The sequence below is a fragment of the Mya arenaria genome, chromosome 13 (genome assembly GCF_026914265.1).
Source record: "Mya arenaria isolate MELC-2E11 chromosome 13, ASM2691426v1".
Classification (NCBI taxonomy): domain Eukaryota; kingdom Metazoa; phylum Mollusca; class Bivalvia; order Myida; family Myidae; genus Mya; species Mya arenaria.
In genome coordinates this window covers 31189302-31201690 of record NC_069134.1, presented here as the reverse complement: position 1 = coordinate 31201690, position 12389 = coordinate 31189302, and the positions used below count along the sequence as shown (strand labels likewise).

Here is a 12389-nt window from a genome sequence, read left to right as displayed (position 1 = left end):
CTTTTTCAGGTCAGAAATGAATATTTATGTTGGTAAATATCGAACTATGTTGTCATTGTATTATGTTAAGTGCCATGTAATACTATTGTGGTTAGGTGCGTGAGAAAAATCGGAAGTCATCAGAAGAAATCAATTAGATACAATAATTTGTACTATTTACCTCTTTTTGAACTAGAACGCAAAAATTTGTCAGGGAAATGGCCTCTTAAGGCGGCTTATATATCAAATGAGCATCATACTTAAAATGGGACGGTATAACATAGTTTGATTGTTATATGCTCTAGTATTCCGTCCATTTGATCGTATCTCTAACATCAGCTAAATGAAAGGAGCGTATTATCAAACGACAAGTGATATAATGAAAATATATCTTAGATGTTTAGTGTTTTAGTTTAAAGGAGATAAAAATAACCGGATAGATAACAGATCAATCAACGTAATTATTGATAGGATTTTTATAAAGAAAAACACTTATACTTTGAAGATGTTTTGTAACAGTAAGATGGTATGAAGTAACATTTTGATGATTAAGAATGGGCGGATTGAGCGTAGACCCTTCACAATCATTAAAATATTACTTCATGCGATCTTACTGTTTTAAAATACAACCTCATTGACTGACGCATTGTCAACGCAAATTCTAACGCAGGGAGTGTGTATCGGATAAGATGCAGTAGGCGGACCTTTAAACGCCCGCGAAAGTTAGAATTCTTAATTGTTAAGCCTTACTTAATAATTGCCTATGTGCAATTTCATTGGCTGCAGATGAAGATTGCATTTTAAACCCTAATTGAACTTCAAATATAACATTCCGGATTTTTTTTAAAAAACGAATCTGATAATCTAAAAATGTGCAATCGCAGTGAAGCTTAATTGCCGGCGATTAGATGTGAGAGTATTCGCACTTAACATGCTCGAGCTTTAGATTGATCGTATCTTGATAATCACCTAAATAAAAGTTTATTTACAAATGACTAGTACTATTACGAAAATACATCTGATATGTTCAGTGCTTTAGTTTAAAAAGAGATAAAAATAATCTGATGGATAAAAGATGAATCAACGTGATATTACTATGAGTTTATTTAAGAAAAACACTTAAACTTTGAAGATGTTATAACCTTATCAAAGTGCAAATATAACAATCCCTTTTTAGGAAGAATATGATTATCTTAAAAGTGATTTCGCAGTGAAGCTTTTTGCTGTCGAATAGTTGTGGGAGTATTTACACTTATCATGCTCCAACTTTTAGATTTGCGTATTAATTTATACCCTGATGAGGTTTTAGGATTGTATTAGAAATTATTACGTAAACCAGCGAAAAATTACCAACTCACTGCCGGAGAGGTGCGGTCAGAAACATAACATCCGTGTGACTTATAATTGTTGGTATTTAAAGGAAGAATAAATACAAAAAAGTAATTGAAGGTAATTGAATCAGACAATCCTGCATGCATTGAATATTTGACAATAGTTGAAGATAAAAATCATGATTTATCATATGGTTTTGTACTTAAATCTACGGCTTGAAGCATGCGGATAGAACATTAGACTTGCCGATGTTAATCTTAAAGGGGCACTCTTACTCCCAAATAAGATGTACCACAATAATACAATTGTTTTAATATACCAAAAAGGATGAGTACATGTCGAAAACAATGGTACTTATGAAGGATACCGTGTTCGGCTTGTTAAAAAGGTACAGAAAACACGGTAATTCTACCTTATGAAACGATTGTAGAACAGAGTAAATCTTTTAGCACTCACCAATCATTAAAAAAATGCGTTTTGAATTAGTCCATACACGATTACGATCTTGTTATCAGTAATTAATAAAATCCATAAATGCATTAGTTAGTAAGAAGTTAAAGGTGTATCACTCAAAATTTATGTTTGTTATACATGTGTATGTATTGATTTTGAATAAGCGTGTCACTTTAAAGTTAAGTTTAAGACAAAAATTCAATACCCAGATATCATGATGAAGCACACTCTATTACGTCAAAAAGTAGTAAATATACAGTGGGACGTAAACAAATGAGTGAGTGAGGCCATCGTCGGGCATGAATTACAAAATTAGTATACTACTTACGACGTGTATGAATGTAAACACAATGATATCCACCTGTGAAATATATGTAGGTAGATTTGCAATGTGAAGTAACGCCAATCGACGTTTAATAGATTGTGCGCATTGTAAAACAATTTCTGTCTATCTTTTATCGTTATGATGAAAACATAACAGAAGCTATCATGATGGTGTATTATTGTGTACTTTAATTTGATAACGTACAAGCGTCCTTACATAGGATCTTATAGCATGATTTGTTAACAAATTGTGCTACGATTAGGGTAATTTGAATATACTGATGTGGATGCGGTGTTGAGTCTCATTGAGGAAAAATACTGTTTCACACGAATGCATCTTTCTTTGAATGCGAACGGATTTAATACAAGTAGGATTTCTTATGTGAAATACTTATAAGAAAACCCCGCAAAAAGGTTTATGACAAACGCTGATTGATGACGTAGCTGCACATACAAATGACGTTTACTAACATTATAATTTGTCCAAAATATGAACTTATAATGCAAGTTGACAGTCTCTGGTTTGTGTTTGATAATGCTTCAAATATAAAATGAAATTCGATCTGATTTTGTGTTAAACTACGGAGCGCAGTATCGGAAAAATTTCTCGCCGTCTCATTGGTGGATAAATAGTATTGCTTAAGGAGAATTGAGACTGTAAATGGCGTTCTGTGGTTATTGTAACATGGATAAGTGTCCGGGAAATAAACAAGGACTAAGTCGCCGGCGGATAACACTAGCAGTAATAATAGATGTCATACTTTTTCTAATAGGTAAGCATTTCTATTTCATAATAAAGAAAAATAAACTTTACTACGATCAGTAAGATAAACGTAACAATTTGAAATAAGGTGTTGTGATCCAATCAAATTCTTTGTTCAATTGCCTTACGTTCCAAAGTTTATAATTATAATAATTGCGCACAAGTAAAAATACAAAATTTGCGATTTTTATTTCGAGACTCTTCTTGGGTGTTAGAATGCTCTAATTCTTCCAACCACATATTATTTAACATTAGTACTGTTTTTATTATAGCGTTCCATTATACCATCTACAATTTTATTCTATTCCGATTGAAAACACACTTGTCATGCATATATGAAATGATAATTATATTTCATGTTTTCCAACATGTACAAATGTTTTAATTTAAATACGAGTGTCGTACAATCTTTAGATAGAACATGCGCAACTTTTTCAGTTCATAAACATCATTTTGATAACTAAATATACGATAAATTACAGCTTGTCAAAGGTCTTTGTATATTTTAAATCACAAAACAGACATGAAAGTTTGAATGAGTAATGTGCATTTATCAATACTTCAAAGTGCGACATGAGTTTATCAAGCAATTAGCGATGTGTTTTTTCTTGAATCACAATGAATCCAAATAGGACCGTGTTACATACTTTATCGCAAAAGCACGTAGATATTAAATCATTGTACATAATTTTCTTCGATTGTTTTGTCAATCGCCATCCTAGTTTAATGATAACACACTGACAAAGTGATAACTAACTTAAAATATTAAACGTTTAGAATGTTTACCTGTGTTTGCGTGTATTCACAGTATCAATGAACAAACAAGAAAAAAGTTGATGCATAGCATCAAGTCGGCGCAATGAAATTAGAAGAAAAACGTGCATGCAGATAACCAAAAATAGTTATCATTTCAATGATTATATTTTGTTTTATGTTGGGTGTACATATGCTCGAAGGACATAATGGTTAAAAATATTGTTACATTAGTTTAAGCCCGGAATTATAGATATTCTGTTTTTTTTTACCCAAGCTAATCCTCCGGTTTAATCTAAATTATAACAAAAGATATACACTCATATGAGTATATAGAACGGGGATAAAAAATACTATACATCAAAGGAGAATTATCTGGAGTTCATTCTTTCGCATGGCATTTTCAAAACAAACTATTAAGCTCAAGGTTAATTTTTCAAAACTCGGCATTTTTGTTGTCACTAAGGGAGATTACTGCGATTTAAAAACATAAAGGATATTTTAATAGTACCGTGTAACCTTCATCGATTTGATATCAATCGGAACACCTCGGCTTGTATCTATCTCGGAGAGATGGAGTTGTTATGATTGAGTTGGGTATTTAAAATCAAAATTTTCATAATGATAAGCAGGGCTTTAATAATTTAAGGTTTCATTATCAATTAAAGTGTTAAGTTTTATAAAACAAACTAAACTTCATATTTTATCATGCAACGTGGAAACTATTGAAATCATTGTTCTGCAATTTATGAACTAGTCCCTAAGTTGGAATATTTCTAAAGTAATATCAAATATAGTCGTCGCCCTTCTGGGCGCCGACTAATAAAAAAATAATCGAAACCATACAATAATATAATGTGTCTATATTATGAACACAATAATTTTATTCAATCATTGATCACTTTATTTTGAAATAAAAAAGCAACATCTTTCAATTATCATCATTGTTTAATGTTATCACAGTCAGAAAGTGCTGTTCATTTCAAATATTGAACGTATAAAATGTTAAGAAGTTTTGCACGTCTATTCACAGCATCGATGAAATATAAACAGCAAATCAGAACCTTACTCTATTATATACACATTAATTGCTCTATAAACTATACCATTTTACTTCACTCTTATTTATTTAATACAATGTCTATATTTATTTCAAATTACATTTTTAACCATTAAACTGAACAATGAACATAAAATGAAACAAGCTTAAATATCAGTTTTATACTGAATAAAAGAAGTTTTTAAATTATTATCTGGTACGAACATACATTCTGCGTTTGTGTAACATGTAACAGGATGACTGTTAATTTTGACACGAAACAGTTGACATTTATCGCCATTTGCAATTTTCTGGTCATTCCATCTCGACGTTTCTCATTAATTTTCTCGACTCGTACACGAAACGAGTTGCTGTAATACCTGTTACTCAAGCCAAGTTGCTAAACTGTCAGTTTCACAAAGTTTACAGAACGTTTAAGCCAGGTTGCTTAACTCTATTTCTATGTACCTAATGATAGTAGATCACAGTTAATCTTTTAGCACTCACCAATCATTTAATATGTTTGCGTTTTTAGCTAATATATACACGGTTACAATCTTGTTATCAGTAATTACTTTTTTCAATAAATGCATAATTAAGTAAGAAGTTAAAGGTTGGTCGCTCAAAATTTATATTTGTTATACATGTGTATGCATTGTTTTTTTTAATAATAGTGTCACTTTAATAATTAGCGATGTTTTTTTTACTTGATGCACAATCAAAATAGGACCTTGAAACATACTTTATCGCAAAGCACGTAGATATTAAATCATTGCCCAGAGTTCCCTTCGATTGTTTTGTCAACCATCGTCCTTGTTTAAAGATAACTCAATGACAACGTGATAACCACTCTAAAATATTAAACATTAAGGATATTTAGCTGTTCTTGCTTGTATTCGCAGTATCAATGCAATAATAAAAAGCAAATCGAAACCATACAATAATATAATCTGTCTGTATTATGAACACAGCAATTTCATTAAATCATTGTTCACTTTGTTTGGAAATAAAAAGGAACTTTTTTTAATTATCGTCATTGTTTAATGGTATCGCAATTACAAAGAGGTATTCATTTCAAATATTGAACGTATAAAATATTCAGCTGTTTTCCACGTTTATTCACAGAATCGATGAAATATAAAAAGCATATCAAAACCATACAATAATATTATGTGTCCGTATTATGAACACAGCAATTTCATTGATCACTTTTTTAATTATCATCAGTGTTTAATGTTATCACAGTCAGAAAGTGCTGTTCAGTGCAAATATTGAACGTATAAAATGTTTGCAGTTTTGCACGTCTATTCACAGCATCGATGAAATATAAACAGCAAATCAGAACCTTACTCTATTATAAACACATTAATTGCTCTATAAACTATACCATTTTACATCACTCTTATTTGTTTAATATAATGGTTGTATTTATTTCAAATTACATTTTCAATCATAAATCTGAGCAACGAACCTAAAATGAAACACGCGTAAATAACAATGTGATACTGAATAAAAGAAGTTTTTAAATTATGATCTGGTACGAACAGGCATTCTGCGTTTGTGTAACATGTAACAGGATGACTGTTAATTTTGACACGAAACAGTTGACATTTATCGCCATTTGCAATTTTCTGGTCATTTCATCTCGACGTTTCTCATTAATTTTCTCGACTCGTACACGAAACGAGTTGCTGTAATACCTGTTACTCGAGCCAAGTTGCCAAATTTTCAGTTTCGCCTTTGATATCAAAGTTTACAGAACGTTTAAGCAGGTTGTTATCCAATATTTAAAAGAAAAGCCAAAGAAAATAATATAAAGATATTAATACGAAATAGATTGCGGAGTGGTCTGGTGCACAAAATGTGTTTATTATGTGTGACATACGATGTTCATGTGCAGTTAAAATTCGGTTCAAAGGAAGTAGCATCACCCAAGCAGGCGCAAATCAGCTGCCGAAAAAGCCAACGCCATCATGCACAGAAGAATACACACATTCGCCCTTGCAAAGCGACGATGAACTCGCTAGGCCAAAAAAAGCGCGTGAAGCGTGTTATTATGTCGAAGTCGTCAGTACCTCGGGAAATAATTTGAGACGATCATTCGGTATATAAAGAAATACAAAAAAAGGAGTTTGAAAAAACCCAATATTTTAAAAACACGACATAACCAGATCATCGAGAAAACAGAGTTCGACATAACGAGATTCGACTGTATAAACTATTGCATGTTAAGAAATGACACAAATTTATTTTTAATTTATTAAAACATAACTTCACCGTTTAATTGATTACATTCGGTTGGGTTATTGTCTGATAATATTCTAAACAATGTGTTTATAATGACGAGAAACTTTGAATAGTTTGAGTCCAGGCATATTCTGTTCTGTTCTGATAATGAGCTTATCTCTGTTATTGTGGGTTGGGGGACCTCTTCGTATATATTCTTACCTCCGCAAACATGTCAAAGTACCCTGATATTGGTTCGTGTTAATGTGTACATGGAGCTGTTGTACTTCGAACTCTTATTACGCCCTGCTTACCTTTATTAAAAACATTAAAAATCCGATTACAGTAATGTAAGAAAAAACAGATAAACAAATGCTTCATTCTTAATTTATTTATGTGAACGATAACGTGAGGTCCACCTCAATGCTACGTTGAACGAATTGGCTTCACACTAATTACAAGGTATAGCATTCCTTGTTGAAACGCATTGTAAATTAGCTGTATAACATGAAACCCCACAAAAATAGCACATTGAGGATAAACATTTGCTTGTGTCACAAATTATTAGTGAAAGTAATGTAGACTGAAAAAACTTCCCCATGTATATCAATGCTCTGGTTGAAACCCAAAGATTACAATAAGAAAACCATAACCCAGACAGAGATGCTCTGTTTAGATTTTTGTTTTAAATATATTTCTCTTCTGTTATCCCTTTGAGCCATTATGCACATCCTACTCCTCTTTTTATATACTGTTTTCTTGTCCGTCCTCGTCCTTAGTTACTCTCTATTTCCTCTTACAACCAAGTACAACACTCTTTATTCCTAGTTTTATCTGTGCACATTCTTCCCCATCCTTATAATCATACTTATCATTCTTCTCATTTTTGCTCACTTCTTCTATTCCTATTATGCCCCTATTTGCATACATTTCGTAGCTTGTATGTTATGTTATTTGCAGTGGGCATTCCGGTATTATTCCTTTACCTATGGGGAACGCCATTCGAGCGCGGCTTCCTGTGCGACGACCCAGCTCTTTCACTCCCTTTCCTGTCTGAAACTGTCTCTACCAGAGTTCTGATTATAGCCGGCTTCAGCGTCTCGATTCTTGTGGTAGGTATTCTATGGGAAAATGGTCACGTTTGTAGTCAAACCACTAATTGATTTGGAATATAGTTCCTTATATTGACGTTTGTTGTTCGAATCTGACATTTAATTCAAGTTCTTACAACAACCAAATTAGCTTCTTGATAATTCATCTTTGTGTCACAAATTATATTTGTTCTATCTTCTTCGAGTAATTAAAGAGTCTGGCGCATTTTCTGACATAACGTTACCGTTTGCCGTCTATAGGTTTTGGTGGTTGAGCTCCTGAACACAGCAGACCGGAAGTGCCATTGTCCTTGCCAGAGTAATGATGGACTAGGCTTCTGTGTGCGTGGCTATAGCGTCTTCTTCGTTGGCTTCGTGATGCAGCAGCTGGTAGTGGAAATCGCGAAAAACCAGCTTGGAGCACTCCGGCCTAATTTCTTTGACGTCTGCCGGCCGCAGTTTAACAATTCACTTTGTCCGGGGTAGGCTTATGAGTAATGTTCTTATATCACTTTACTGTGGAATATGAGCTTGAAGTTTACTTTTTATTTTCTTTAATATTTGTCAACATAATTTTTCCTCGTGATGTAAGGAGTGTAGGTTGGGGAAAAATGGACGACGGGGGATCTATCGGGCGTTTCGTTAACAATTTGACGTTTAAGATTTTATTTAGTGTCATAAATATACAATAGTATTTATCCAATCTGTATAAAACTTGGTAAAGATGTTTTAAGACCTTTTTAATATTGTTTATCTCTGGTAAAAAGTTTAGGACATTGGGCCAACTATTAAGACAAAAAAATGGGTTAAAATTTCTTTTTATTTCACTAATTCCTCAATGTTATTTCATTCTTAAAAAAACTCAGTCAGAATATTTCTATGCATAGCACCTAGGACTAGTTTGAATGTGGGTATGTGGTCAACAACTTTGTCATTACGTCAAACCAAGAAACACAATTGTGTTTATTAATTTAACAGTGTTTATCCAATCTTCATGACGCTCGCTCCGAATACTTATTTAAGACCAGCGTGAGTATAGGTATTGTCGGTTATTGTCGGTTAAACACTGGATTTCTGGGTCAAATATTAAGACAAAATTGAGTGTTATTTTTCCATTCCATTATGCATTCCACAGAGCTTATCCAATTTTAAAAGAGAACTTAAGTGAAAATATTTCACAGCATAATATTTATGACATGTGAATATTTGTCATCTTGGGGAAAAGACTAGGTCGAATGAATGTGAGTATGAGTTAGCAGCATTTGCTTTGTTCTTTTCAAACATACATCCTGTTGCACAGCATGTTGCAAAATTGCATTTGGTAAAACAAAACAAATCCGGCCTGAGTGCAATAATGCCACAGTAGCCACTCTATGCTTATTTAACATAGATTTTCAAATACGGTTACAGAACATGGTGAATACTCATTTTGTTAGAAACATGTTGATAACATTTTTATGATTAATAAATCGAGGGCACAATGCAAAGATATAATAATCATTCATTTCAAAATAATTATTGAACATAAATTTCTAATATATCAACATGTAAAGGTTGATCTCACAATTAATTGTCTTTCAGCTATATCAGCGAATACACGTGCACTGGAAGTAACCACGGACCAGATGAGATTCGGGACAGTCGACTGTCGTTCCCTTCAGGTCACGCATCATTTTCAATGTACATTGCCATCTATTTCTCTGTGAGTATATGGCCTTAATCATTCCAATCAATGTTCAGTTTGTTTTCATACCTACCAGGTTTGGATATTTAAATACTGGTATTCCATCCAAACCTTTTCTCATTATTGTACAAATGATTTTAGTACTATAGTGCTTTCTTTTCTAATGCGAACGACGTGCACTCGTGTTTGCCAAAACTGAATAATCATCGTCATTGGAGCCTTGTTATCACCCATTTTACGATATGAAATTAAAAATAAATAATAGTATTTTATTTTCTCTTCAGTTTTACATCCAGAGGCGACTAAAGGTGACATATTCACGGTTGGTTAAACCTTTCCTACAATTCGGACTGGTCTTTCTCTCGCTGATCTGTGGTCTTGGCCGTATCCAGGATAACAAGCACCATCCCGCCGATGTCATCGTCGGATTCCTTGTCGGATTAACTACAGCAGTACTTGTGGTGGGTACAGTTTGTGTAAACTTAAAATATTCAAGGCTTTAGTTAAATGACCTCTAACCATTATCACACCGATCTATTAGTTTGTCTTATATTGTAAGGTTTAAGGTTGGTGGTGGTGTTAGTAGTTTATACTCCGGGTCCCGGCGTGAGCACATTGAAGGGTCCCAGAGTGACAGTTCAAACACCGCACACCTATCCTGGGCGGTGAACCAGTACTTGGTGCCTTCACTTCTGCAAGGAACTGGCAACTTCTGTACATGCCAGGGGTAGTGGTACAGTGCCAATGGACGTAGAAAGGATCACAACAGAAGTGACCTGGTCCGCACGGGAATCGAACCCGGGTTGTCCGATTAACAGTCCAACGCTCTGCCGACTGAGCTAACCGGGCGGACTAAGGTTTAAGGTTATATGGTGGTATAGAGGTCATTGCGAGGTGTTTGAAGAGATTTTCAGGAGTTAATTGTATTACTCACATGTATGATAGTGAAGCAACGGAAACTAGGTGGACAAGAACAGTGGTCAAACTTTTTTACGAGTACCATCTCTAGAGGCACAAGGTTTAATGTAAAATGCTTGGCCCTTAGAGGCCTAGTGTAAGGATTTTTTGGCATGATAATCCCCTGCTGTGCATCTTCTGCTAACTGCACTGGTGGCATAGTATGGGCCAATATCCGGTGTATTCGTTATTTGCTAAGGGCCATTTAGTGTCCATTTCTATAATACAACCTCCCAAACTGCACAGCAGGATACATAGATCGGATATCTGATAAGATAGATAAAGGCAAGTAGATTAATATTAATAAACAGAGGTTGTGTACTGTAAACACCGGTTGTTTTTGTGTGTGTGTGTGTTTTTTGTAAGGGGTGGGGTGGCCACTTATAGAAGGCTTAAACTACATAGACATTAATTTATCGTTATCAATAACAATTGATATTTTCAATGCGATTTAATGTAAATATGCATCATTTTTAGTTTGTCTTCGTCGGCGACAAGCTTCTTACGACCGTTGACGATTCAGAAGTTCTTTCCCATCGGCAAACAGATACACAATGTGACGGTTGCGCAAGTGGAGCGACGACTCCTGCAATCGTTGACCCAAAGACACCAGCACCTCTGCTGCAAAACGAATACTTCAGTGGCATGTCACACGGGAATGGAAGCATGCATAGACACACTTGTAATCAAAATTTTAATGGCATGCCGGATGAAAGGCGTCATATGTCTACACCAAGTTCACCAAGTCAGCGAGTGGAAGACGTTTAACATCCGGAGAGTACCAACAATTATATATGTTCACTTGCAGTACCTTTTTGAAGAGCTTGTACTACGCATACTGTGCGGACACTGTAACAGTTTCAGAGATATAGCTACCTTGTCGTAATGACTTACTTGAACTAAGTAGTAATTCTAATGAGAGGGTTGAAAGTAGTTGGTCCATTTAAAATGAGTATATGTTGTTGGGCGCAATATCGGCGGCTTTAAACTTACCGAACATATAAGAATTAAACATCCTTAACTTATTATGTGAAAAAATGTGATCACAATGTTTTACTTTTTTGTTGTAAATGTTGAATGATTGCAGTCTATATTATAACAATGACAGTATCATGTTGTCCTTGCTTTGATCTTCCTTTTAAACTATGTATTCATATAAAGAAAATAACCGCCACTTTTTAAACGTCACAATTTAAAGTAAAGTGTTTGTTTATTATAGTGTCACCCCTCTTAGTTAAGGGCCAGCCCGTTGGGCTTATGAGACATCTACATTCGTGAACATCTTTACCCCGATTCCTATCCCAAATGCCAGGCGCCTGGCAGGAAGGCAATCGGTACCCCTCGATTTAACTAGCTGCTGGGTCGGCAACCAGCCATATCAGAACAAGCCCCTTGTGAGACTGGAACCTTCGACTTCCCGCTCCGTAGGCGGACGCCTTAACCACAAGGCCACGTAGACGGTATACGTACTTTTCCATGCGCGTGTGCATGTTCAAATGTGTGTCATGCAGCATTAAATGTGTCAGTTGGCATCCTTCACATTATCGTGCGAGGTAATTTAGTTTAACGCGATGACATTAAATATAGAAATATTTGTACTGTTGAACATTGGGAAAAAAACACATTTTACATCGATGCATTTATAACTATTTGTTAAAATTGAGATCAATTGTTCTAATGCATTATTGATGCAGATTTAATAGGTGATCAAGCTACGGCTACCCAGCCATGTACGTGTACGAACATATAAGCGTTTTATAATCCCGCTTTCTAACAATACAAGGTATG

At 34.5% G+C, this 12389-nt stretch overlaps 1 protein-coding gene across 1 annotated transcript; it reads left to right on the top strand.

The window, feature by feature from the left end:
• The first annotated feature begins 2260 nt into the window (after positions 1–2260).
• Positions 2261–11804, top strand: LOC128213557 (phospholipid phosphatase 1-like). Its single transcript, XM_052919400.1, has 6 exons — positions 2261–2861; positions 7830–7981; positions 8222–8442; positions 9542–9662; positions 9929–10105; positions 11079–11804. The coding sequence occupies exons 1-6, from the start codon at positions 2750–2752 to the stop codon at positions 11367–11369; spliced, it is 1074 nt and encodes a 357-aa protein (XP_052775360.1). The 5' UTR covers positions 2261–2749; the 3' UTR covers positions 11370–11804.
• The last annotated feature ends 585 nt before the right edge of the window (positions 11805–12389 follow it).

Excerpts from the sequence above, each read along its gene's own strand:
- LOC128213557 (XM_052919400.1), top strand. The coding sequence starts at position 2,750 with ATGGCGTTCTGTGGTTATTGTAACATGGATAAGTGTCCGGGAAATAAA. Across the intron at positions 2,862-7,829 it reads TGTCATACTTTTTCTAATAG|TGGGCATTCCGGTATTATTC; the intron begins GTAAGCATTTCT and ends TGTTATTTGCAG. Across the intron at positions 10,106-11,078 it reads TAACTACAGCAGTACTTGTG|TTTGTCTTCGTCGGCGACAA; the intron begins GTGGGTACAGTT and ends CATCATTTTTAG.